The sequence below is a fragment of the Nematostella vectensis genome, chromosome 12 (assembly GCF_932526225.1).
Source record: "Nematostella vectensis chromosome 12, jaNemVect1.1, whole genome shotgun sequence".
In the NCBI taxonomy this organism is placed as follows: domain Eukaryota; kingdom Metazoa; phylum Cnidaria; class Anthozoa; order Actiniaria; family Edwardsiidae; genus Nematostella; species Nematostella vectensis.
The window spans coordinates 4,124,155-4,152,089 of record NC_064045.1 but is presented as its reverse complement, the minus strand read 5'-3'; the positions used below and the strand labels follow the sequence as shown (position 1 = coordinate 4,152,089).

The 27,935-nt window shown below is 40.5% G+C and overlaps 3 protein-coding genes across 4 annotated transcripts; 2 read left to right on the top strand and 1 right to left on the bottom strand.

Annotated features, from left to right (window-relative positions):
* Positions 1 to 133: 133 nt before the first annotated feature.
* Positions 134 to 19,793, bottom strand: LOC5516900 (NADPH:adrenodoxin oxidoreductase, mitochondrial). 2 transcript variants are annotated; one of them, XM_048719782.1, is made up of 15 exons: positions 19,487 to 19,793; positions 18,375 to 18,470; positions 17,931 to 18,053; positions 17,347 to 17,391; positions 16,635 to 16,703; positions 13,288 to 13,389; positions 12,291 to 12,380; positions 10,812 to 10,914; positions 10,357 to 10,408; positions 9,502 to 9,652; positions 8,041 to 8,212; positions 7,614 to 7,688; positions 7,290 to 7,415; positions 2,568 to 2,633; positions 134 to 1,412 (listed from the first exon to the last, which is right to left on the bottom strand). In XM_048719782.1, exons 1-15 carry the CDS (start codon positions 19,673 to 19,675, stop codon positions 1,282 to 1,284), a joined length of 1,590 nt encoding a protein of 529 aa, XP_048575739.1. In that variant the 5' UTR covers positions 19,676 to 19,793; the 3' UTR covers positions 134 to 1,281. The 2 variants fall into 2 exon arrangements, with proteins under 2 accessions (XP_048575739.1, XP_048575740.1); XM_048719783.1 differs by lacking the exon at positions 7,614 to 7,688 and having other exon boundaries at positions 19,487 to 19,792.
* A 183-nt stretch (positions 19,794 to 19,976) lies between these two features.
* LOC5516899 (GPN-loop GTPase 1) lies at positions 19,977 to 24,110 on the top strand. Its single transcript, XM_001636943.3, has 5 exons — positions 19,977 to 20,123; positions 21,758 to 21,996; positions 22,187 to 22,406; positions 22,922 to 23,165; positions 23,651 to 24,110. Exons 1-5 carry the CDS (start codon positions 20,016 to 20,018, stop codon positions 23,959 to 23,961), a joined length of 1,122 nt encoding a protein of 373 aa, XP_001636993.2. The 5' UTR covers positions 19,977 to 20,015; the 3' UTR covers positions 23,962 to 24,110.
* A 50-nt stretch (positions 24,111 to 24,160) lies between these two features.
* On the top strand, positions 24,161 to 27,847 carry LOC5516949 (dynein regulatory complex protein 10). Its single transcript, XM_032386833.2, has 4 exons — positions 24,161 to 25,212; positions 25,970 to 26,203; positions 26,485 to 26,556; positions 27,246 to 27,847. Exons 1-4 carry the CDS (start codon positions 24,325 to 24,327, stop codon positions 27,534 to 27,536), a joined length of 1,485 nt encoding a protein of 494 aa, XP_032242724.2. The 5' UTR covers positions 24,161 to 24,324; the 3' UTR covers positions 27,537 to 27,847.
* The last annotated feature ends 88 nt before the right edge of the window (positions 27,848 to 27,935 follow it).

Sequence of the window (27,935 nt, the reverse complement as noted above, 5' to 3'; positions counted from 1 at the left end):
TTTCGCGCGCGCTACAATGTCTCTGGGTCGCTATAAACTAAGTAACATGCAGGCGATGTCACGCGTGAGCACGCATTTACCCATATCCCGGTATGCATGTGTTGTTATAGTCAATTCATAGCAAGATAGATTTAACGTAATATCGTTATATTTCATAGTCATGATCCCTGAAACCCAATTTATTTATTAAAACTATTTTAAAGCGGTCTTACATTTTGTTTTGTATGACGGTCGCTTTTTTTTCAACCTTCGCTCAATCTCAATTATTCTGCAACCGTTTTGATTTAACCTAGCATTATAATGAGCTCAGAATTTACGGTATTTATTTTTATAGAAAAGAATTAGAGAGATTGCGAAAATGTATGAATGATCGTACGGGAGCGCTTTGAAGATGGATGATTGCAAAATGGACCTTTTGAATAAACGCGGGCCACCTTGAATCTTAAATAAGATCGGCAGAGCAAAAAAATGGCAAGTTTCCCTAAAATAAGGTCTGGTTAACGTCGGTAAGCTTGAATTTTTGCATAGAGGTTCCTTATGTTATTTAAACCAACATATCAAAATGTGTTGTTTTCTTATGCATCCGTCCTCGAGATATGAGGCTTGAAGTACAATTTTAAAATGTTCAAAGTATGAATTCTCCTTGTTTTTAGGGAGAAGTCGGGCTCTGATCAGAAATTAAGCCAACTTTGCTCGCTCATATCTAAATTTCATATCTTCTAAATTTCTTTAAAATTTGGAATTAAGCTTTTGGTCAGAGGAACTCCTTGTATGCGGAATCTGGAGCTTATATCTTGAGAATTGAAAAATTTCATGCCATTTTTTTGCTCTGCCAATAAGATCAGAAATTCGATGTTTCCCTACATGACAACCATTACCAAAATGTTTCTTTCATTAAGGTCTCACAAAACTCTTAAAGAAAATTGCAATCAAAATGACTTCCGATAAATGTAAAGATATAAAAGAAAGAAAGAACGAAAAAAAATAACGCATTACGAAATGCTACACAAAATCTGCTATGGGTTACCTGTGTCTGTTTAAACTTTCTTGCAACATCCAAAAGGATCCGTCACGTTTCAAATATAATACACTATATACTGTGTCACGGCCTGGTCCCTGTTTGGGATTCCTGTGGTTGGCAACAAGGCAAGGGGGACTGGGGAGATCCAGCCCATAGAAAACAAGGGCTTCAGAGTGACACCATATCAAAACCCACAGGGAACCCGAAACTATTGCTACGACGGGATTGGTCCATATTCATCCACTGACGGGCGGTCTATGTCATGAGCCCGCGATGCCCATCATTTCTTCTACAGAGACGATCTTTTCGCGGGGCTTTCCCTTAGATTCCCCGCGTTTTATCTCTAATTGGTCAATCCTTTCCCACTGAGTGAACGATACCGTCCGGACGCCTGGAAAGAGAGAATGGGAATCAAACATTACAATAGCTCGATGAGAAAAATCGTTTGTGCTTCATGACACCCATCTACAGTATTGTGATACCAACAATAGGAAATGTTGGGAGTAGAGGAAGAAGAAGGGAAAGGGGCGACAAGACGTCTTCTCTTTACTTTCTCTTCTCTCATGCCCCACCGTAGCCTCGTTCTTGGGCCCCGTTACGCTGGCTTCAATGCCCTGTGTTCCCGAAGATGTATGGTAAACTGAGTGAGTTCAACAATGAAAAGAGAGGAAAGGGCTGGCGCTCGTTTCTCGAAACACCCGAGAATTCACGGGCCCGAAAACTCTATTTTGCACTTTGGCTCAAAATTTCGCATGTTTTCCTTTTGGAGAACCGCTTTCATGTTTTAGAACACTTTGAACTCCCTCTTGGTTCGTATTCTAAATGATTACGCTCAATAGGACTATTTTCGAAGTTTTGCTAAAGCCAAAAGTTTACCCGACAAGTCTCGGGTAACTGCGAGGTCCTGGGAACTTCATCCTTCACATGAATCTTTATGGTAATTTTATTTTATTTTATCAGCTTCGCCACAATAGGCGGGGTAGCCACAACAGCATGGCCATTTACTGCGGACCCTTTCAAAAACTACATAATTACAACAGATAATAGAAGATGTTTGACGATATTTCAACACACTTGGATGCCATAAATGTTAAAGGAATTAACCAGCTTTTCAAATTTAAGGAATAAAACGTTTTCGGGCCCGATAATTCTCGGGTGTTTCGTGAACGAACCCCTGATAAAGCCCAAAAAGTGGGTATCCTTAAAAGGGCATTGTCGCCAGTTTTCTTCCGGAGGGCCGACGAAAACCTCAATCGACAAGAGACAAAAGAATCTATTAGAATCCGCACTATTAAACAGGCCATCCCCTCTAAATAATCAGTCACATCTTCAAAGAAATTTTCAATAGACACACTTCTTTTATATTTTTTTTACATATTTTCCGCGTTTTCCGTCAAAAATCATCGGAGATTTTTACGTAATCAACCTTAAGTAAACTGGTGACAATTCCTCTTTAAACGCGTCCATTGGGAATTTGGACCGGAAATGCACCCACAAAAGATAACGCGCAAATGTCTATGCATGACATTAATTATCCCTTACATACCTCGACTACTAAGAAGAGTTTGTACTGAAAGAAAGCCCTTTTTACTGGACTCTGCCTTTAACAGTCCTGGAAACACACACAGTTAGGTCAGCACACAGGGTTGGGATAATGGGAATCATAAGTGTCTAATATATCAGCCAGCCAGTGCTGGAGGTGTAAATTCCCCTTTCTAAGAGACGCCTAGTAGGGGATAATGGGAGTCATAAGTGTCCAATATATCAGCCAGCCAGTGCTGGAGGTGTAAATTCCCCTTTCTAAGAGACGCCTAGTAGGGGATAATGGGAGTCATAAGTGTCTAATATATCAGCCAGCCAGTGCTGGAGGTGTAAATTCCCCTTTCTAAGAAACGCCTAGTAGGGGATAATGGGAATCATAAGTGTCCAATATATCAGCCAGCCAGTGATGGAGGTGTAAATTCCCCTTTCTAAGAGACGCCTAGTAGGGGATAATGGGAGTCATAAGTGTCTAATATATCAGCCAGCCAGTGCTGGAGGTGTAAATTCCCCTTTCTAAGAGACGCCTAGTAGGGGATAATGGGAATCATAAGTGTCCAATATATCAGCCAGCCAGTGATGGAGGTGTAAATTCCCCTTTCTAAGAGACGCCTAGTAGGGGATAATGGGAGTCATAAGTGTCCAATATATCAGCCAGCCAGTGATGGAGGTGTAAATTCCCCTTTCTAAGAGACGCCTAGTAGGGGATAATGGGAGTCATAAGTGTCTAACATATCAGCCAGCCAGTGCTGGAGGTGTAAATTCCCCTTTCTAAGAGACGCCTAGTAGGGGATAATGGGAGTCATAAGTGTCCAATATATCAGCCAGCCAGTGATGGAGGTGTAAATTCCCCTTTCTAAGAGACGCCTAGTAGGGGATAATGGGAATCATAAGTGTCCAATATATCAGCCAGCCAGTGATGGAGGTGTAAATTCCCCTTTCTAAGAGACGCCTAGTAGGGGATAATGGGAGTCATAAGTGTCTAACATATCAGCCAGCCAGTGCTGGAGGTGTAAATTCCCCTTTCTAAGAGACGCCTAGTAGGGGATAATGGGAATCATAAGTGTCTAATATATCAGCCAGCCAGTGCTGGAGGTGTAAATTCCCCTTTCTAAGAGACGCCTAGTAGGGGATAATGGGAGTCATAAGTGTCCAATATATCAGCCAGCCAGTGCTGGAGGTGTAAATTCCCCTTTCTAAGAGACGCCTAGTAGGGGATAATGGGAATCATAAGTGTCCAATATATCAGCCAGCCAGTGATGGAGGTGTAAATTCCCCTTTCTAAGAGACGCCTAGTAGGGGATAATGGGAGTCATAAGTGTCTAACATATCAGCCAGCCAGTGCTGGAGGTGTAAATTCCCCTTTCTAAGAGACGCCTAGTAGGGGATAATGGGAATCATAAGTGTCTAATATATCAGCCAGCCAGTGCTGGAGGTGTAAATTCCCCTTTCTAAGAGACGCCTAGTAGGGGATAATGGGAGTCATAAGTGTCTAATATATCAGCCAGCCAGTGCTGGAGGTGTAAATTCCCCTTTCTAAGAGACGCCTAGTAGGGGATAATGGGAATCATAAGTGTCTAATATATCAGCCAGCCAGTGCTGGAGGTGTAAATTCCCCTTTCTAAGAGACGCCTAGTAGGGGATAATGGGAATCATAAGTGTCCAATATATCAGCCAGCCAGTGATGGAGGTGTAAATTCCCCTTTCTAAGAGACGCCTAGTAGGGGATAATGGGAGTCATAAGTGTCTAATATATCAGCCAGCCAGTGCTGGAGGTGTAAATTCCCCTTTCTAAGAGACGCCTAGTAGGGGATAATGGGAGTCATAAGTGTCCAATATATCAGCCAGCCAGTGATGGAGGTGTAAATTCCCCTTTCTAAGAGACGCCTAGTAGGGGATAATGGGAGTCATAAGTGTCCAATATATCAGCCAGCCAGTGCTGGAGGTGTAAATTCCCCTTTCTAAGAGACGCCTAGTAGGGGATAATGGGAGTCATAAGTGTCTAATATATCAGCCAGCCAGTGCTGGAGGTGTAAATTCCCCTTTCTAAGAAACGCCTAGTAGGGGATAATGGGAATCATAAGTGTCCAATATATCAGCCAGCCAGTGATGGAGGTGTAAATTCCCCTTTCTAAGAGACGCCTAGTAGGGGATAATGGGAGTCATAAGTGTCTAATATATCAGCCAGCCAGTGCTGGAGGTGTAAATTCCCCTTTCTAAGAGACGCCTAGTAGGGGATAATGGGAATCATAAGTGTCCAATATATCAGCCAGCCAGTGATGGAGGTGTAAATTCCCCTTTCTAAGAGACGCCTAGTAGGGGATAATGGGAGTCATAAGTGTCCAATATATCAGCCAGCCAGTGATGGAGGTGTAAATTCCCCTTTCTAAGAGACGCCTAGTAGGGGATAATGGGAGTCATAAGTGTCTAACATATCAGCCAGCCAGTGCTGGAGGTGTAAATTCCCCTTTCTAAGAGACGCCTAGTAGGGGATAATGGGAGTCATAAGTGTCCAATATATCAGCCAGCCAGTGATGGAGGTGTAAATTCCCCTTTCTAAGAGACGCCTAGTAGGGGATAATGGGAATCATAAGTGTCCAATATATCAGCCAGCCAGTGATGGAGGTGTAAATTCCCCTTTCTAAGAGACGCCTAGTAGGGGATAATGGGAGTCATAAGTGTCTAACATATCAGCCAGCCAGTGCTGGAGGTGTAAATTCCCCTTTCTAAGAGACGCCTAGTAGGGGATAATGGGAATCATAAGTGTCTAATATATCAGCCAGCCAGTGCTGGAGGTGTAAATTCCCCTTTCTAAGAGACGCCTAGTAGGGGATAATGGGAGTCATAAGTGTCCAATATATCAGCCAGCCAGTGCTGGAGGTGTAAATTCCCCTTTCTAAGAGACGCCTAGTAGGGGATAATGGGAATCATAAGTGTCCAATATATCAGCCAGCCAGTGATGGAGGTGTAAATTCCCCTTTCTAAGAGACGCCTAGTAGGGGATAATGGGAGTCATAAGTGTCTAACATATCAGCCAGCCAGTGCTGGAGGTGTAAATTCCCCTTTCTAAGAGACGCCTAGTAGGGGATAATGGGAATCATAAGTGTCTAATATATCAGCCAGCCAGTGCTGGAGGTGTAAATTCCCCTTTCTAAGAGACGCCTAGTAGGGGATAATGGGAGTCATAAGTGTCTAATATATCAGCCAGCCAGTGCTGGAGGTGTAAATTCCCCTTTCTAAGAGACGCCTAGTAGGGGATAATGGGAATCATAAGTGTCTAATATATCAGCCAGCCAGTGCTGGAGGTGTAAATTCCCCTTTCTAAGAGACGCCTAGTAGGGGATAATGGGAATCATAAGTGTCCAATATATCAGCCAGCCAGTGATGGAGGTGTAAATTCCCCTTTCTAAGAGACGCCTAGTAGGGGATAATGGGGGTCATAAGTGTCTAATATATCAGCCAGCCAGTGCTGGAGGTGTAAATTCCCCTTTCTAAGAGACGCCTAGTAGGGGATAATGGGAGTCATAAGTGTCCAATATATCAGCCAGCCAGTGATGGAGGTGTAAATTCCCCTTTCTAAGAGACGCCTAGTAGGGGATAATGGGAGTCATAAGTGTCCAATATATCAGCCAGCCAGTGCTGGAGGTGTAAATTCCCCTTTCTAAGAGACGCCTAGTAGGGGATAATGGGAGTCATAAGTGTCTAACATATCAGCCAGCCAGTGCTGGAGGTGTAAATTCCCCTTTCTAAGAGACGCCTAGTAGGGGATAATGGGAGTCATAAGTGTCTAATATATCAGCCAGCCAGTGATGGAGGTGTAAATTCCCCTTTCTAAGAGACGCCTAGTAGGGGATAATGGGAGTCATAAGTGTCTAATATATCAGCCAGCCAGTGCTGGAGGTGTAAATTCCTCTTTCTAAGAGACGCCTAGTAGGGGATAATGGGAGTCATAAGTGTCTAACATATCAGCCAGCCAGTGCTGGAGGTGTAAATTCCCCTTTCTAAGAGACGCCTAGTAGGGGATAATGGGAATCATAAGTGTCTAATATATCAGCCAGCCAGTGCTGGAGGTGTAAATTCCCCTTTCTAAGAGACGCCTAGTAGGGGATAATGGGAGTCATAAGTGTCTAATATATCAGCCAGCCAGTGCTGGAGGTGTAAATTCCCCTTTCTGAGAGACGCCTAGTAGGGGTTTGGGTGTGACTGTAGGAGAGGGAAGGAGGACTGGTCTCATACAATAGGATCACAGAGAGGTTCAAGTGTTTTAAGGTGGAAATATAAAATGTAAGCTTTTTGTTTGAATAAGACCGGGAAATTTCACATTCGTTTAGGAACAAGGAATATTTTATACCTTTTAATATGTTTACACAGTGAAAACTCATTTTCTTTGTTGTTCATTCAAGTGGTTGAGAAGGCCTCAAACAGTTCCAATCCACATTTCTTTTGCATGCAGGTTTTGCATGCGCCTAACTACCAAGGTGCCCCAACTCTCAAAAGGTCGGGGCTACGGCAAATTGTCTTAAAATCTTACCAAACTTGAGGTTACTCTAAATGTTTTCAAATAAACCTCAAAAGAGTAAATACGTCTAAGCATGTGTGTTGAGGTTGCCATGGCAACAATTTGTTGTCATGACAACAATTGGACACACTGTCTTACCTTTGTCTTACTCTTTGAGGTTGCCATGGCCAAACTTTCATTGCATGAAAACAATGTGATGCACTGTCTTACCTGAGTTGATGTCCTCCACCACTGTCTGGCCCGTAGCATAAGCATCATTCATTGTCGTTGCTATGACACCCACAGGGCCGTGCCCCACCCATCCACTACAGTACAGACCAGGGACAATGGCGTCACCTGTCAATAATATCAAGATCGGCAAATGTTAGAATAAGCCTAAAGGGCATTGAAAGACACAATGGGGGGAAGGGCACTGAAAGATGACAGTACAGTGAATCACATATCACGAGCCTCATCATTACGAGCATCATGAGCCTCGGAGAGGCGAGAAAAATAACTCTATCTCCTCGGAAAGCATTTGGGCATTATACTAACAAAGACCCTGTTGACAGACACAATCCACTTTATAATCCAAGCCACACGCCCCCAACAGCGCAAGTGATAACTTCCCTTAAAAAAAAAAACAATCACAGATGACGCGTTGCATAAAGAAGTGGTTTATTTTCATAAGAAACATAGTCGCGCGTTAAAAGAAACACATTCTACCCTTCTCCCATCATTTGTGAATTAGGTGTTTTTTTTCTACAGTGGGATATGGACAATGCATTGGAAGAAAAGAGGGTTATTATTTTGAACAGTATCGTAAAATCTAGTTTCTGCTGTAGTAAACTAATAATAGATTATTCATGTTGGTATTTTATGTGTTATTTGAAAGACTAAAGCTCAGGGTTATACACTATTTCAGGAGGAAACAACTCTATAAAAGTGTAAAACTTACAAACAGGGCGCAACCAAATTATACCTGTTAGACTGATCACGCGCCCTTTATTGGTTGGGATGACCCCTCGTTTGTGATCAAATGGGGTAGACTCGTCTATTGGCAGGCTCTTATACCCAATGCTGCGCAACACAATCCCACACGAGATGTCTTCAGTGACGTCTGTACCTACTGCTCGCACACTACCGTTAGCTCCCTACAGCAAAAGCAGAACAAGGTAGTAGGGAGAAAAGCATAGAACTCAATACTAGACTTAGATGCTTGTACACTACCGTTAGCTCCCTACAGCAAAAGCAGAACAAGGTAGTAGTAGGAAAAGCATAGGACTAAATACTAGACTTAGATGCTTGTACACTACCTTTAGATCCCTACAGCAAAAGCAGAACGAGGTAGTAGGGAGAAAAGCATAGAACTCAATACTAGACTTAGATGCTTGTACACTACCGTTAGCTCCCTACAGCAAAAGCAGAACAAGGTAGTAGGGAGAAAAGCATAGAACTCAATACTAGACTTAGATGCTTGTACACTACCGTTAGCTCACTACAGCAAAAGCAGAACAAGGTAGTAGGGAGAAAAGCATAGAACTCAATACTAGACTTAGATGCTTGTACACTACCGTTAGCTCACTACAGCAAAAGCAGAACAAGGTAGTAGGGAGGAAAGCATAGAACTCAATACTAGACTTAGATGCTTGTATAATACCGTTAGCTCACTACAGCAAAAGCAGAACAAGGTAGTAGGGAGAAAAGCATAGAACTCAATACTAGACTTAGATGCTTGTACACTACCGTTAGCTCCCTACAGCAAAAGCAGAACAAGGTAGTAGGGAGAAAAGCATAGAACTCAATACTAGACTTAGATGCTTGTACACTACCGTTAGCTCCCTATAGCAAAAGCAGTCAAGGTAGTGAAGAGAATAGCTTAACTCAATATTAGATTTAGACGCTTTTACACTACCATCAGCTTCCTACAGAGAAAGCAGAACAGGGTCAGGGTAGTAAAGAAAAGCAAATAATAGAATGGTTCGAATTAGGGCGCGTTTTTTTACTCGTGATTTGGGAATGAGAATGATTAGAATAGAAAAAGCGGGCGTTCGTTCATCCCATGTTCCCATTCCGGAATGGAATGAAGGCCATTCCGTCTATTCTGCTACCTGTAGTAGAATGACTTGAATGCCATTCTGAACATTCTCTACCAACCATTCCCATTCCAAAATGATAGAGAAAAAACCTGCCCTTAGATGCTTATGCTGCATGCTTGCTTTAGGTGATATAAAGAGCAAAGTGGTGTTGCCTCGAAACCTGGACAAAGTGATCAAAGTCAAAATATGATGACCACAAATTACACAACAATGCTAGTAAAACTCAAGTTTTGATTGGACTAAAAGAGTTGGAGAGATTAGAGTACATGCACATGCAATGCAGGCACTGATGTCAAACATCCCTTTTTTGTGTAAACAAAAAGATCTTGAAAATCATACCATACCTCTACAAGCTTGTTGACCTGAAGCCGAATACCAGCCACGCCCGTCCCATCAGGGGTCGGAAGCACCTCTACTGGACTGCGAAGGAACTTCACCTCCCACTCCCTCGTGGCTGCTGCTTGTCTCTCCTGCTCCTGGGGAGTGGATTTGTCTCTGTTTGATCGTGTTAGATAAACAAATGGGTAATTAGTTAGATCTCTTGGAGTGGTTTACCTTAGGGAGTAACAGCGAGGTGGAGTAAACACCTAACATAGCAATGTGGATGGCAACAGCAAAAAATGATACAAAGGATGAAGCTTCGTTAAATTTGACATACATGTGGGAATATAACCTCGCATTAAAAGTTTTTCATTTTGTCTTTACTCTAAAAGCACAGGAAGTAGCCAAACTTTGCATGTGGCTACTTTGAAACAAAATAGCCCTTCAATGGGATAGGTTATAGATAAAACAAGACACGCTTTTTAAGATTGACATGTGCTGATAGAAATAACACATTATTGTGTTAACTTGAGCACACGGTTTTTATGATCATTTTCACCAACAACAACAGTATGGTTCTGCATATTTCGGCCCCTAATTAAAATATAAAACTGTACACTTAGCACTGTACATCTACACCACCATTATAGAACTTAATCCCCAACATTGCTAAGAAAGCAGCCTGCAAATCTACTGCTATTTGTAGCACACGTTCTACTGACAACACCTCATTGCTAACAATGGCCAACAATGCTGTGTATTTTCTTTGATTCCTAGTATGCACTGTTTGCATAAGGCTTTAAGGGTAAAATACTGCACTCTAAGAAGATTTTAAAATAAAGCAATACAAACTACGAATTCCATATAATTATTCTTACAAAGCTGTCTTCACCATAAGCTCTGTTAGTCGTTTTCTTGGCCTTGCAATTGCTGCAGAAAAAGGTTGTTGTTATAGTATGGGTAGGTATAGTATGGGTGCTCTAAATTATCAATCATATCCACACAGAAACTTCAAATAGACACACTGCTTTCACAATTTCGAAATATATTTCGCGTTTTCCGTTAAAAATCATCGAAGATTGTTGCGTAATTAACCGGTAGTAAAATGGTGCGACTTTGAGAGTTTCTAAAAAAAAGTTATATAATATTCTTAATTAAAGCAATTATTTCATTTTCTTCTCTTAGCCAAGGTTTGGAAATGTATTGATTTTTTGTAGTTATCCTCTTAAACTGGTAGCCGGCTTTTCAGTGGGTTTATTCGGAAACTACTATTTTCTGAGTTTTGGGGTAGTGTTATTATAACTAAAGTATAAACTTTGAATAATTAACGTACTTGGTAATAAATCCTTTATAGGAGCCACATCACCAGGGGAAAACACTGCCCTCACTCCCGCAAGCTTCGTCATCTCGCGCAACTCCTTTACAGTAAAGGCGACCTGTAGGTGATAATTAGTTAGGGACGTGTCATTATTTAGCGGTTGGGGGGAGAGCTCTTATTTTGGGGGGGGGGGGGGGGGGGGGAGGGTCCAATTTTTTTTCTTTTGTTTAAAGGGAGGGTTCTAATTTTTTTCCACATCTCTTAGGGGAGGGTCCTATTGATATTTTCAACAAATATTTTGTATGGAATATTTCTTTGCTCTATCACATAAACCTCAACATGGAACTCATTAATCTGCACGGTTGTGTCACTTTAGGAGTCAACTAGTAACTGGCGGTTGTGCAATTAACATGTATAATTAATTAGCAGCATATTCTCAAACTCATCGTCAGAGAAATGCTGCAGAAGGGGCATGGACAATATGGTCCAATTTCCTCCGGTGACTCTGATGAGTCACTAAAATGGCAGAGGGTTAGCTGATTTTTTTTCTTTATCACCATTTTTATCTAAAGTCCCAGGACAGGGGGATGCCACATCCCTCCGCCCCCCCCCCCCCACCACCACCACCACCCCCACGGGATGAGAGACGAAGAAAGCTTGAAAAGTATGACAACAATGACTGGGTACACCCAAATAGAGGGGGCAAGCTCAATATGCTAAATGTGTCGGTCCTTGATCTATACTGCTAGAAGGGATGTTGAAGGGCAATAAAGTTGAAGCCATTGCCTTTGCACGAAAGACTGTGGTGAACGCTAGGAACGTAGTGCCAGAAAGTGAAAGTGGCCATTCAGAGGAGGTAAAGTAGGAGGATGGAGCGCTTGTAATAAATAATATTGGGAGTGACAATAAGGGGAGTTCAGACGCATAGACGATGAGTCTTGCACGTTTTCCAGGTTTTTCCGTCTGTTCAGAGTGACTGATATAACTTGGAGAGTGACAGAGGAGACGCTCCCACAAAGGACTATTCCAGTTTGGATTTGTCGTACTTGAGAGGGGGGCTTTTGTACAAATGATTGTAACAGGTGCAAAAGGGATAAAAAGTGCAAAAAGAATAAAAAGTTAATGGCAGTTTCAGGAATCCCGAAACTCCGGAGAGCCGGCTTGCAGGTACCCTCCTGCAGGGGGCTTTATGTGTCTCTCTTTACTTTGCTAGCAACATAAAAGCTCTGCACAGGAGTGTAGCTAACAGGCTATTTGTAAGTAGCCTTGACATGGGCAACCGATGAAAAAAGAAATCCCTAAAACTGATCCCGGGACATGAAACAATCCCGGGCAGTCCCTGAAATGACCCCCAAGAAATTGTGTTGTAAAAATAATAAAACTAATATACAAGAGGAAATTTTAATAGGATCGGTTTAACATACACAAAACAGATAGCAGAATATTTTAGCAAAAGGAAAAACATTGGAATAAAAGATATGGTAGGTTCCATACCTGGAGTGGGCCTCTTCTGCCAACAAGGTAGACTTTCTTTACTTGACTCTTACGCAAGGCATCAAGAGCATGCTCACAAATGTCAGTTTTCTGTGGAAGTTAATTTTTGCAACATTTGTGAATGCAATCAATAAAGAGCAGCTTAACAATAACAACCTGTCTCATCTATTAGTTAACCCATTGACTCCTGGCTTTTTTGGAGCTGAATTTACAAAAAACAGACTGAAAACAGATACCTCCCCCCCTATTCTGAGTTTTATACAGCCTGTCAAAGTCAAACACAGCTGCACCTAGTCAGCGGTATCCAAACTTTCCAACAGTGCTTTGCGCTACCCACTTTTAATCCCTCGTCGTTGTGCTGAAGCAAGCACAAGTTGATGGTTGCTTGTATTTTTCATCAAAAATACAGCTATGAGCATATTAGGAGAGTGTCTCAAGACATCATGAAGTCTATTGGGGCATAATTGAGTGCTTTGCTTATGGATATTTGCAAGCAAAGGTGGATTCATGATGATGTTTTCTTGTTTGGCTTTCCCTGGATGAAAAAATAATTTTCTAATGAATCACCACAGCTCTCCTAAATGCTGTCTTTTCTGAAACCAAATTGATTCCAAAATTGTTTACACTGCTATTCTGGGTCTGTATGACCTGGAATTGATTTATGTTTGGCTTCGGGGTGAAAAGACTTATAAAAAAACATCTGACTTTGGGGAGAGGAGTGTTGACTGGCCCTCCCCTCGTGAATTTTCGAATGGAAAATTATCTAATGTTCTGGTTCCAACTGTAATCAATCATCAATCTTAAAGCCAAAAGTAAAAAAAAAAACATTGGCCAGCATTGCTGCAAATGCCTCACTCAATTGTCCAGGAAAACTACTTTCTTGCACTCTTAACATGGTGTACAAACAGCACTAGTTTTGCAGGCTGCTTTCTTAGCAATGTTGAGGATGAAATTTAATGTCGGTGTAGATGTACAGTGTTAAGGGGTCACAGCTCACCTCTAAAAATTTGATTGGAGCCAACAGTATCCTAGCAACATCCAAGGCTACATTCCCATGGCCAAGGACCACAGCAGTGTCTGAGCTCAGATCTGGTGCAAGCTGGAAAAACAATTTAGGGAGCTAGTGAATTGAGGGAATAAAACAGGGAGAGCAGGGACTCAGAACAGCTTTACTCTGGTGTAACAACAATTCCCAGAGGACACCTTTGTATATTTGGCTCTGTTTTCATCATAATTTATTCTACCTTTCGTTCTACCAAACAAAAGAAGCTCTGTGATGCAACTCACAGGTTCTTAGACTGAGAACAAGCTGGGGTTCAAGATTTTATCCTTGCTTTTTTGTAACCCACATGTTGTGAATCCCTAATACAGTCCCAGCACTTTGAGCACATGACTACATTACTTTTTAACAAGAATGCTTGGCTTGTCAGCAACTGAGTGTACTGGGACCTAAGGGCTCCATTATTATTTCTTTACACTGTGCAATGTCACAATTATTAATTAAACCAAATTTGTTTTTGTGAGTCTTTTGTGACGTTGAGAATTCAAATCCACTTCTTGTCTGGGAATTGCGCATAAAAACAATTATAATATAGATTTAGGCACTGCCTAAAAGCGGAGCCAGCATAAACACCTTTTGTGTTGACTGATCAAAGGTATTATTGGGGGATCTAGGATCCTGCTCTCTACTGATATTTATTTATTGTACCAACCAAATGGATCCAGGCCTTATTCAATAATTTAAATTATGCAGTACATCAAAGTTAACAAACACAATTCCTGGTGTGAATATGGCTGTCAAAGTTGTCAAGAGTCTAATGGTAAATTCTTATGTCCCATTATAGAAGTTTATAAATATATTTTTTTAATCAAAACAATACTCCGACAAGCTTTGCCCTTGTGCAGAATAGGTCATGGATGTAACAGCATTCCACAGATTTGAAATAATATATTTAGACTGTGTAGATGCCATACTGTAATTTTTATGTATTGATTTAGTGGCGATTCTCTCCTTCATTGGAATATTCAGAAAAATGTCTGGAAATTAAAATCCAAAAATATATCTCCTTTCATGCATTACATATTGGTGCACCCCACTAAGGCATCACTGACAGTGCTAAAATGCTAACTTCTAATTTCAAACCAAACCCTTTCATTGATCTATGTTTGGGGTAGAGAGGAAGGAAAGAATATCAATTGACTAAAAAATAGTCGACGGGGGAGGAGATATAAAGGGAATTAAGCTATGTGAACAGAATTCTATTATTGAAAAAGAACAAGGTTGTTGCTAGTGTTATAAAGTTTAAGTATCTTGCCCTAAAAAACCCTTTCCAATAAAAGTTTCATTAATGTACATTTGTAAAGCTACATTCTGACAAGCTTTGCCCTTGCAAAGAACAAGTAATGGATGAAACAGGATTTCAAAGATAGAATATAGTGTCAGACACAATTTTAGATAAGACGCAAAATACTGAAGTTTTAATGTACCATTTTAAGTGGTGATTTTCCATCCCCATGGGAATTAATATCTACAAATATACATCTAGTAATGCATTATATTTTGGTGTTTTTAGAAACCCTGGATCCAACCATTCTAATGAAATAAATCTAAACCTTTATAATAAATGTAATGGAAAAGGAAAGGAAATCCTAAAAAGAAGATATAAGTGAAAGTACTAAATGAAAATTTCTAATTTAAAAATCAAATCTGTTTATTAATTTATTTTTGGTGTAGAGGGGAAATAGCAAAGAGCATCAATTGCATAAAAATAGTCAACTTGGAGAAGGAAAGGAAGAAATATGACTCTTCTTTAAATGTTTGAAAAGAAAATATAATAACAATAATGTGATAATTATATTCAGTACTTTCCTAAAATATCCCCTTTCCCATTATCTTTAGGTTAATACAGATACAGATTTATTATTTAAAAAGCAAAAGTTTGTTTTTAGTTTTATATAATATAAGTATCTTGTTCTAAAAAAAAACCCTATTGAGTGTGTACTGCTGAATCACATAGTTATGCCCTAGTCATTTGAGCCCCCTCCCTTATGGTCCTGGGGAAGTCAGGGGTTAATGTGGGGTTTTAGATTACTTTTTAACCATAATATATCAAGAGGGGTGGTGGTATTGACTGTTTTGACTCTTAACTTGGAAACAGGCTTTTATTAAAGTCTAATCCCCCACCCTTTCCTGGGACCATGTGTGTGGGGTTATCAAATGACTAGTGAATCAGAACTCTGTACTGTCTTTCATACATGTCTTTCAAGACATGGTTTTCAATTCTCATGTCTTCCAGTCTTTAGCATTCATCTTGGCCCTCAGGTAGTCCCTGGTTCATAAAAGAGTAAAATTTCTTTCAAAACAATCTTTTTATCAAGACATTTATAATCTGACTAATTTCCACAAATATTTGAAAAAATAATAATAAACACATGAGATGTAAGATGCAGACAATAACAATACATATTGGCAACAGGGGTTGAATTTTGTTTTGTTTTTATCCTCGGTAAGGAAAATTTCTCTTGTAAGTTGAAAAAGTTGCTGTATCTTCTAAGGATATGTATCTTCTTAGGACTAACAGCACAGGATATAAAGACAAGAACAGTCTTCTTTACCAGTATATGACAAATGCAACACGATATTGGTTAGCCTTTATGAAATTCAACAGAATCAAGAATAAAGATAGAACAAAGAATGTCAAAACAAAATGTGTTATGCTCATTCTCAAAGCAAACAAAAAGGACAACAAAAAGCCCAACAACTGTCATATCCTCAATAGACAAAAGAAATCGTCGTCTGAAACTCACCTTGAATTTTGTCGCTGTTTTGTGGTTTTGTTCGCTTTTTAATGTGAACTATTACTTACTTAAATTTACTAGCAAAAACCAGACATATCCTTACATAAATCTTGGCGTGATTGAATGTTAGTAGATCTCCTCTAATTGACTTTATCCTTAAGTCACAAAATTTGAGGCAAAAAGAAATAATCAACGCATGACAAGAACTTTTCCCTTGCTCTGTGCTTGTATTTAGCCGCCATTACGGGGCCGAGTGAGGCCTGGGAGTTGCGCGGCTGACTGACTGGCTGGCTGGCTGGCTGGCGAGTGACACCACAGGGTACCTGGGTACCGCGATGACCACAAAACCAAGTCGCATAGTTATACCATATTTCTATACCTATGGAGCTCCGCGCGCGGCCTATGGCCGCGCTGGCTCTGCTACCATCGTGACCAATCATTTCACTTGCTGTGTCCAGTAAAAAGGTTTATGATGCGACAGTGAAAACATGAAAGCCATTTATTGGTTTAGACAGTTTATTGGCTATGAACTTGCCAGTTACTCACATTTCTATTTTCAGGCAGCCCATTGTACCAGCCAACAAATGCCCTAGCGGCATATACACCAGAAAGACCCTGTAAATAAAAAGAAAATCATCAGGTTTCCAAGGAAAAGCTTACTTCATGTTAGATACAGATAGGCTGCTACCTGCAGTTTACAAAAATTGTTACTAAAGATGGTATCACAGGCAAACGTACCCTATGCTCTTTTACACCCCCAAATCCCAATTTGACCTTACGCTGGTGTAGAACTATGATCAGTTTGGTAACCCTGTATTTTGTATGGGAACCCTGTGTTTTGTATGGGAGCCCTGTGTTTTGTATGGGAACTCTGTGTTTTGTATGGAACCCTGTGTTTTGTATGGAAACCCTGTGTTTTGTATGGGAACTCTGTGTACATCCAGGACCGAGGAAGGTCTGGCTTATGATAAAACATTTTGTTGAGGTTAACTCAGAAGCTATCTTCAGTTTGCTTTTATATCCCACTTCTGACACCATCACTCAATGCTCTGATTTGAGTAATGAAACCTGTGCACCTAAGTTATCACTGCTCTCCTACAGTAAGAAGGCAGTATTCTACACCTCTCTAAAAAAAAAACCTTTAACTACTGAAAGGGGCAAGCCATGTACAAAATTGTGATGCTACAAAGGGAATGGTACACTTCAGTGTTGTTATTTGTTATTTGTTGTTATTCTCTCTCAACTGACAGAAGCTAACCTCTCCAGGGATTCCAAAAATCTTGTCATCTTCCGCTCCATAACTCTAAAATTCATTAAATTTTAATATGAGTACCATTTTGTGAACTGTGCTAGCATTATTAGAAAAACATGCTGCATTCATTGAGTTGCTACATATGGGAGATAAAGCTAATAAGCATATATTGGATAGAGGGGGAATCTGAAAGTCTATTTCTTGATCACAACTTTATATGTTGACAATGAGGAGCACTCAAAGGGCCAGATGAAACATTTTGCCATTTTTAACAAATTACTGTATTTCAAGCCTTTTTAGCCAGGACATTAAGCATCAAGCCTGTCAAACAAGACAATTATTGCAAGACTGACAATTACAAACTTAAACCTATAGACGCCTTTTTGTGTGGAAAAATCCCACAGTAATAATCAGAAAAATGGCCATCATCATAGCCAATAGCAGGCCTCTAATTATTAGGGGGCATGATACATAATCATTAAGAAAACATTGGGGGGCACAGCCACGCCCCTACTGGTAATTTCCTCAACATTGGGGGGGGGCATGTGCCCCCCTGCTACGGCCCTGTTCATTTAATTATCATAACTCACCATGACAACGGCATCATATGATTGCTGCAGTTCACTGAGGGTGATGTCTTGACCGACATGTACATTACCCACAAATCTGCATCGAGGAGACTTAGCGGTACTGGTGAACTGGTTGATACAGTTCTGAATATAAATAATAATTGTGGTAGTGTCCTTAAAAATATGCCCCTTTAAAAATGTTCTAAGGCAAAGTGATAATAAGAATGCCATGTTTTGGTTTGAATGAGATTTTGCAATGCCTCATGGGTAGGGCCGATGTGTTCTCTTTAATACATAATTTGTTTTGTAATCCCTTCTGGATGAAATGTTGTGATGAGTCATAGGATACCTAAAGTGGTTCCTGTTGTTTATTGTATATTTTGTTTACCTTTTTGGGATGATCCAGAGAAATGCATAATTGGGAGAATTAGGTGGCCCCTTTAAATCACTGTCTGTTTTTTTTACCTTTGTTTCTGGGTGATCTGGTGCGATGCCAAATCTGGCTAGACCATGGGGGACTGGTAATCGCTCATAGACATCAACATGGGCAGACTTGTGCAACTGTTAGTAATAGCATCAAATAACTTTACAAGAAATTTGTCATCAAGGGGAAGTTCAAACGTTGTTTCATCTATGAGCCGTATTTAATGAAAAGGCATACATACGAAGATGAAACAATTGACTTGATTTATTTGCATGAATATTGCATATGAATACAGGCCTGTTCCCAGGATTTGCCGAGGGGGTGGGGGTGCGCAGTCATAGTTATCATATGGAAGGGGGGTTCGCATGCACCCTGAGCACCCTCCTTGTGTACATGCCTAGAATATGGCTCATGGATAATAAGACATTTGAACTTTACTAAGAGAGATTTGACTTAGAGCTTTCATGGCACAATTTTGCAGGGTGGTAAGAGGGGGTACTTTTTTAATCTGGATTGGATTGGCTTTAAGTTGGGCCTGGGGCCCGTTTCCCGAAACACTCAAGAATTCTCGAGCCGGTAAACGTTTTACTGCTTAAATTTGAAAAGCTGGCTAATTTCTTTAAAATTTATGGTATCTCAATGTGTTGAAATATCGTCAAACATCGTATTTTACCACAAAGATTCATGTGAAGGGTAATCCTCTTTTTGGTTTCATAGGTTTTGATCTTTCCTGAACTTCTCGGGCCCCAAGTTCACATGGCTAAAATATTAAGAAAGTTCTCGGGACCTCGCAGTCACCTGAGACTTTTCGGGTAACCTTTTGGCTTTAGCAAAAATTTCGAAAATAGCCCTATTGAGCGTAATCATTTGGAATACGAACCAAGAGGACGTTTAAACTGTTTTTAAAACATGAAAGAGGTTCTCCAGAAGGAAAACATGCGAATTTTTTAGCAAAAATGAAAAATAAAGTTTTCGGGCCCGAGAATTCTCGGGTGTTTCGAGAAACGAGCGCCTGGTCTGGATTGATTGAAAAAGAAATCCACATATTTCTAGGGAGAGGAGGGGGGGGGGGGGGGGGGGGGGTGGCAAGGCAAGAGTTAAGAGGATCATTAATGTTTAACGTTCACAATCGGTCGCGTTTAGAGTTATTTACCTTGAGTATCTGGTGTGCAGTGTAGAAACCAGCCGGACCAGCGCCGACAATGCAAACATTTGGATTGTCATTATCTGACCTATGAACCGAACCTAGACAGAACGACCTCCTAGAAGCATATAACCACGACCTATAGCCATGTACAAAACGAGACCTGTGGCTTAGTACGGACAACCCTCTTGATCGCATCAATAAGCCTGTCAAAGATGACAAGAGCTGCGGAAACCGTGTTGTTAGAATTTAGTAAATAGATTTTCTGTCTTGTCGGCCATATTTGTTCGACAGCGCTAGACTGGGGCCTAATCTCCACAGGTATTCCAGAAGAATATAAGCGTCACTATAGACAAAGCCTTGCAAAAAATATATATTTTGCTATTACTGTTAGAAAGCCCTCTGTCTAGTTTGCAGCTTCTAAAGTTAATGTGTATTTAGTTTGTGAGTAGCATTTATTGAGCCTGTAGGCATATTTTGTGGGGAGAGGGAGGGTAAATGGTTGCCTCTGCGTGGTGTATGCTGGGTAGTTTACAAGATGGCGGCTGCAAGTGGTGGCGTTGAACCGAACGGCGCGAATGAGACAAAACCAACTTGTATGCTGGTGCTAGGCATGGCAGGGTCGGGCAAGACAACGTTTGTTCAGGTAATGTAGAAGACCACAGGGTTCTAGATTCTCGCTGAATCGCTATCAAATAACAAAATTTGATTGTTTGTAAAAGTCCTGACAATTCACACGTGTTTGGATGTGTTCGAGAATCTTTTTTTTTTTCAAGGAAATAAAGTTAGGGGTCGTCCACAATAACACGGATTTGTTTGAAGCCGTTTACTTTAATACGTTTAGGCCTTCCGTTCTGACTAACACGAGTGTTGGATCCTGGGAACCAAGTTCTTTTGTCGAAATTGACAAATAAATCCGTATAATTTGGTCAGTAGTGTGGACGGTCGAATCTGTATCAATATGAGCATGCTTTGAGCATGCGCATATCATAAAAACGACGTCACGCTCACCTTTCAGTGTTTCCTGATGTTTGAATTCAGGTTTTATGACTGGCTAAGCAAAAACGATAGTGTGGCATACCTGTCAACTCTTCCGAATTAGGCGAAGTCTCAAGATTTTGGGCCCCTTCTCCCGCGTTGAGCACCAAATCTCTCGCTTTTTAGCGATTATCGCTTCCGAAAAATTATTCTATGGAAAATCGTCATTTTGTCTATTTTCTATTAAAATATTTGAAACAATAATTCCCTTGCGTAGCGCAATTCATCTAACACCCTCGTGAGATCTATAAGTGGATTTGTTTGTGAGAGCTTTCTATACGGCTAACGCCTTCAAGGTAAAACCCACCCCTCCCCCCAAAAAATGAATATACCCCACCCCTCCCCCCAAAAATTCTCAAGCCTTGAGATTTTCGGAGGTTGACAGGTATGAGTGTGGACACAAATCAAGTGAAGCATTTTCGCAAAACAAACCGTTAATCCATGTTAGTGTGGACGACCTCTTAAACTGGTTGATTTTTAGAGTTGGTATGGTAAATTTATTGGCAAAGAGATGATTGTCGGTTAAGGGTGATACATTTTGATGGAATGGAAGAAATCAATATTTATCATTATAATCAATAATAATCTATAATAATTGACAATCACACAGTTTCACGTTATCGATTTCTATTGTTTTCCGATATTAATTGATTGATTGATATTGATTTTTATCGATTACTATTGATTATTATTGATTATCGGAATTATTGATTGGTAGGGCCGGGTGACTATGATTTCTTTAAAAATGTCCAATAAGAACTAACCTAGAAAGTAATTATCTGTTTTTTCTCCCTGTGCTGTGGCAAATCTGAGGAAAGGGAAAGGATTCCGTGGTAGCATTAGGCATTAAATAATTAAAGCCGCATTGTCACGAGTTTACTTCCGGAGGTCCGACGGAATCCTCAACCGTTAAAAGACAAAAGAATCTATTCAAATCCGAAATATTAAACAGGCCATCCGCTTTAAATTAGCAGTCACATCCTCAGAGAAACTTCCAATAGACACACTGCTTTCTATATTTTGAAATATTTTTCGTGTTTTCCATTAAAGACCATCGGAGATTCTTATGTAGTCGACCGGAAGTAAACTGGTGACAATGCAGCTTTAAGGGAAATTTTGTTTTATATATAAATAAACCACCTGAGCTCTTTTATGAGGTCTTTGCCTTGCCCTCCCCCACCCTATTATTGCAAAAACATGCAAATGTTAATCAGTCAATTGCTGGATCGATCTCTCCTTTAGAGACTAACTGCCCACCTACATGCCGGCAAGAAAGCACCCTATGTGGTCAATCTTGACCCAGCAGTTCATGAGGTCCCCTACCCTGTCAACATTGATGTGCGGGACACTGTAAACTACAAAGAGGTTATGAAGCAATATGGACTGGGCCCTAATGGAGGAATAGTGACCTCCCTTAACTTATTCGCAACAAGGTTTGACCAAGTGATGACATTCCTCGAGAAGAGAGGATCAGAACACAGGTATGCCAGAGTAGAGTTTATTTAAAATTTTTGTCTCCTGCATAACCACGGAAATACCACATATGAATACTGATTATTAGACATCAGAACTTTTGTTGTGGGTTTAAAATGCCCTAGAACAAGATGTTTGATGCTCATTGATAGAAATATCTCGAAATTCTGTTGGAATTTTTATATTGTTACTCCCTAGGTATGCCATCTTTGATACTCCTGGTCAGATTGAAGTCTTTACTTGGTCAGCATCAGGATCAATCATCACAGAAGCCTTAGCATCATTATTTCCCACAGTCGTGGTGTACGTCGTGGACACCCCACGCAGTACCAGCCCAGTGACATTCATGTCAAACATGCTATATGCCTGCAGTATCCTCTACAAGACAAAGCTCCCTTTTGTTGTTGTTCTCAACAAGGTGAGTTTTATTCAGCTTCAGGAAGAAACATACAGAAATGTATGTGCAGCAGACAGGAGAAATAAATGGTTGAACACTATGATTGTAAGAGATCTTTTTAAATTAAAAAAAAAATTCCGAAGGATTGGAGGGATGTTCGAGGGCCAACTCGACAGCTATGTGTGGTTTTTGTAAAATGTGAGATGGGACATTCAGCCTTGTCTGCCTTTCGCATGTGTACAAGAGTATGCCGTGATCCCTCTCTCTTCACCATTTGTGATTGTTAGAATAAGTCAATCAGAGCAAGAGTCATATTTTTTAGAAACAAACAAATTGGCCAATGGTTCAGTGAAGGCATAGAAAGGCCAAGCACTGCACCAAATCATAATCTTTGTACTTTGTAAATGATTTAAATCTGTTTCCTGAACAATGACAAGCACTTGAGGAATGTTTACACTTTAACACCGGAATCTCACAAGAGCTGAGTGTTTTTGCCTTTAAAAAATATCAATTTATCATTTACCGATTATTTACAGACTGACATTGTAGATGATGGCTTCATCCGTGAATGGATGCAGGATTTTGAGACATTCGAGGAAGCCCTTTCCCAGGACACTACATACATGTCAAGTCTTACCCGCTCCATGAGTCTTGTACTGGATGAGTTTTACCAGAATCTAGATTGTGTGGGAGTTTCTTCCATTACAGGAGCTGGAATCGATGAGTTTCTCTTAGCTGTTGGACGGGCGGAGGATGAGTACGAGAGGGAATATAAACCAGGTACATTTAAGCATCTGAATGTTGATTGCTATATGGGGTTATTGTAATATAAAATATTGTCAATGGTTGATAATGGGTATCCACTTCTTTGCTGTCTTCTCCCCTCCCCTGTTTTTGGAGGGATACTAGGGGGGTATAAACCACTTACTGTTATTTCGAAATGGTGATTGTTATTCCAAAATACCATTTTGATATTGCTCTGCATGGCACCTGGGGTAGAAGGAGTGGTAACAGGCGCGTACACAGGGGTTTGCGCAGGGTGCATGCGCACCACCCCCTCTTGGTGGCCAGAAAATGGGTCATTTCTTATTAAGGTATCTTCATATCCTATGCTTTTTGCATATGATACCCATGACTGCGCACCTCCCTCAGCCAATCCTGGGTGTATGCCCTTTAGTCTTGGAATTACATACACATTTTTTGTTCCCACATTGTTTAGCAAAGGCATACTAGTGACATCATTTGACAATCCTTTTTATTTTCAGAGTATGAAAAGCTAAAGAAGGAAAAATTGCAGAAAGAAGAAAAGGAAAAGACAGAGCAAATGGAAAAGTTGAAAAAGGATTTAGGAGAAGGTCAATCAGTGCCATTGACTGCTACTGAGCAAGCACTTCTTCACACCGAGCGCCAGACCACTGGAATAGCAGTCGGCACAGCATTGGAGAGCGATAGCGGGAGCGAGGGAATGCAAACTGATGAGGAGGATGAAGAGGAGAAAAAGGAGTATGCTTCCTTTAAGAGATTTTTAGAACAATCCAAAGAAAAGGACAAAGAAAGTAAAAGTAGTGCTACTTAGAGAAACATTGTTGAGAAAACCCAGAGTTTTTTATTGCTGCTTGTCTGAGCTGTTTTACTTTTCTGTCTTTTCTTTACAATAAAAAGCAAGCTTACCCTAAAATAGAAAATAAAAAATAATAAAATAGAAAAATTGCAATATAAACAAAACATTGACTCATTGATTCTAGTAGCCTGTGAGCCGCTACGTAGGCTATTTTCTAGCCATGCTGAATATTTGTTACACTACAAGACTTTCTTAGTTTTGTTTGGGCTACCTGTGTTCTGCAGAGCCGTCTTTGTCACCACTCACCCCTCCCTGTGAAAAAATATTTGTTTCGTATCTCCTTGGTAACGGTGGATCTTGTCCAGAACACATCCAAACATGGCGACCATGGCGGTGGCCCCGTCCGCTCGCGCCGAAACCACTGGTTCGGTGGCCTCGAGTTTCGATCATTTACCCCAAAAAGCCAAAGAAAAACAGAAGGCGAAAGCCAAGGAAGTGAATGATCCACTTAAAGTACTAGACCCCGCTCGTAAGAAGCTATCTTCTGTTGAATCCCAACGAGTGATTTCCGTCCTCGACGACACTATTCGCAGAATAGAAATTGGTTCTTTACTGCCTTTCATTGCTGAAAACCTTGAGCGATATTCCGTTATCTTAGGATCAGAACTTTCGTTGCTTATAAGTGAACACGACAAGCTTCAACATGCGTACCAAAAGGCAGTATCCAAGTTTGAACTGGAGCAAAAACGCGCGCGCTCGGCTTCACCTCAAACTTCAGTTTCAACGCCTGCCTCGTCTCGCCGTGGAAGCGTTATCGAAGGAGAAGAATCCCAAACCCCGGGAACACCTACAGTACAGAAAACCAGCCGTACAAGCTCTGTTGCAAGTGCCATTTCATCGCATAAATCAGGGCGGTCAGCGCGAAGCAGTGACATCGGTGAAGTTGATGCCGAACGGGTACAACAGTTGTCAATGATGCTACAACAATCTTTACGAACTCTACTTCGGCAGTTTTCCCGAAACCCGACAGCAATGACCGCCATACGAACTGAGAGACACGAACGTTCGTTCGAGTCTAACTCCATGATAGACGAACTCTCTGCTATTAGAGCAGTGTTATTTGAGCGGTTGTTGACTACTCCGAGCGAGCTTAAAGATAGAGATAAGTATTTGATGGCGGTGGCAGAACGCCAGAAGAGATCAAGTCAGATGGCTGATAAGCTACAAGATGAGCTGCAAAACGCTATAGATGATAGAGATAATGAGGTAGGGAACAACTTTTTCTTCTTGTTTTGTTTTATAGATCTCTCTCTGATTTCTGAGGTGTGGTATGGCCCCTCACCCCCCCCCCCCCCCCCCCTCTCTCTCTTTTTCCTTCCACTCTTGAACCCCCACCCCACAGGCCTGGGGGCGTTTATTAAATTTTGATGGTCTAAGGGAGATTTTCAATAGATAGGAGACGTTTATTAAAGATGAGTGTTTATTTTAAACTATTTTAACAATATATGTAACAAAACCTAAGTGTTCTAAGGGTTCTGATTTCAGTCAGAATCACATTAAATTATAGCCTGCTTAGCGTTTCTTGACATTGAGCAAGATGCTACTTACTCACCAGTGTTGATTGAGCGAGCAGGCAATTAAACTTGATTTACATCACTGAAATTCCTTATGTTGTTTGTTATTAAGCTGGAAGGGTGAGGGGGAGTTTGTTAGAGAGGCATTCATTATAAACTTGTAAGCTTGAGGGCAGGCATTCGTTAGATATAAGGCATTTATTAGATAGTTTACCGCACTCAGTAATCTGTACCATACACAAAAACATGCCAATTTTTGGCATGGTAAAACTTCTGAACCCTCAACAAATTTTAAGCAGTACTTTCAATTGCTTTTTTATTTTTGGACTATGCACTCACTTCCAATTTTCTCATACCATATTTTGCTGGTGCTTGTAGTTTCTCTCCAAGGACCATTCAACCTTCCTTATACTTTTGTACTTAGTATAACTTACAATTTTTTCTTCCAGATTGCAAAAAGAAATGAAATTATCCGACGTCTTAAAAACGATATTTTCAATGTGGATAAAAATGCTGAAGAGCAAAATAAACGGATCGTAACTGAAGCTAGCAAGCAAGATGCTGCCGAAATGAAAAACTCTGATGGAAAGAAAGCTAAGCTTCAGCAAGAATTGATTGAAACTAAAAAGAAGCTTGAAGCACAAACAGTATCCCATAGAGAGAGTGAGCTTGCCCTAAGAAAGGTGAGAATTTCTGTATCATTTATCTTACAATAGGTCACAGTTTATGATTTAACTTTTTAACTCTGGAAATCATTGATACTAAACTGTTATTCCTGATCTTTCATGTTGTGAAAAGACAGAATCATAGAATACTATGTAGGAGCATAACCAGGCTTTTGGGGAATGAACCAAGGGAGGGGTAGAAATGTATGGTCGAATTTGTTGAAATCTAAAAGGGAGATGTCATGTACACTGTTTAAGTTTTTCGACATATAATTAAATGGTTATATTCTCATTTGCAGCGCAAATACAAGATTGAAACAGAAGTGGAGAACTGGATCCAGAAGTTTGATAATGACATGGGTGAAAGACAGGTTTGTATATAGTGCAACAGTTAGTAGAAAGAATGCAAGGCCATAGCCATGATTTGCTGGGGGAGGGGTGTGTGTGTGCGCAGTCATAGATCTCATATAGGAAAAATCTGAAATTTGGCTATTCTTCAAAAAGAAAAGACTGTTGCAGCTGAGTTTTGATGCACATGCACCCCCTGTGCACATGTCAAGAAAGAATGGCAGCTGGTAGAATTTATGTTAATATTGTTTTCTCCCCCTTCCTCCTGTTGTGTCAAATGTGGCCTTCGCTTACCGGTAATTGTCAAAATATTGAACCGAGCCCCCCAAAAAAACATGAATTTCAATTTCAACAATACATTGGAATATAGTGAGGAATTTATCCAGGAAATGTTTACATTAATTACATATTAAAGGTTTATGCCAGGAGATCAATGCTAAAAACTTGGAGACTTACAGTAGAGCCAGGAGATTTGACAGATATGCCGCAAAGGGGGGGGGGGCGTAAGGGTTTGCGGTTTTGCCTTAAATCTGGCACAGTTTTACCTTTTTTATTCCGCGGTATTGCGGTTTCTCTAGACTGCGCGGTTTACGGTTATTGACTTGTTTGACGGTTTTGCGAATTTGGCGTTTTGCTGTGTTTTTTCTCTGCAATTTTCGCACCCCCCTTACGCCCCCCTCCTCAAATCCTGCTTATCTTTTCCATCTACCAGGATGAGTTCGATGCCCTTGATGTCGTGTACACAGAGGAGAAAAAGCAGCTCCAGGAACTTGAGGAAAGATTTAAAACACTTGAGGCAGAGTATGTACAGATTGTTGAAGAGAGGAGAATCGCTAAAGAGAAAGCCGAGGCAGCCGAAAGGGAACTAAACCTAAAAATAAGAGCTGCACGACTTATTCAGGCTATGTGGAGGGCCCACAAGGCAAGAAAAGCCCTTCAGAAGAAGAAAAAGAAAGGAAAGAAGGGGAAGAAAGGAAAAAAGAGCGGGAAAAAGAAAAAGTAGATAGCTACCATGATTTAACCGTTTTATTTGAAAAATATGTATACCGATTGACCCCACTAAAATATGTTTTACATCTCATAGCTAAGCTCAATTGGTTCACCCCTGTTCTGTGAATGTTTGCTGAAAACATAGGGATTCCCTCTATTGTCCGTGGGTTCCATAAAATTCATACATTGTTTTTTAATGAGCATTTCTTCAAGTTTTATTAAGGTCGTCTTCAGACTTTTGTAAATGTATTAACTGTGTACTGTACATATTTGTACTGTACATAGCCATTCAGGTATTACAATAAAAAAATATATTGCACACGATGTCGGTGCGTTACTCGTGAGCTGTGTGTGAAAAAATGAACCAGAAATGAGTAGAGTATAGTAATCAAAGGTAAGTTGATAATAAAAT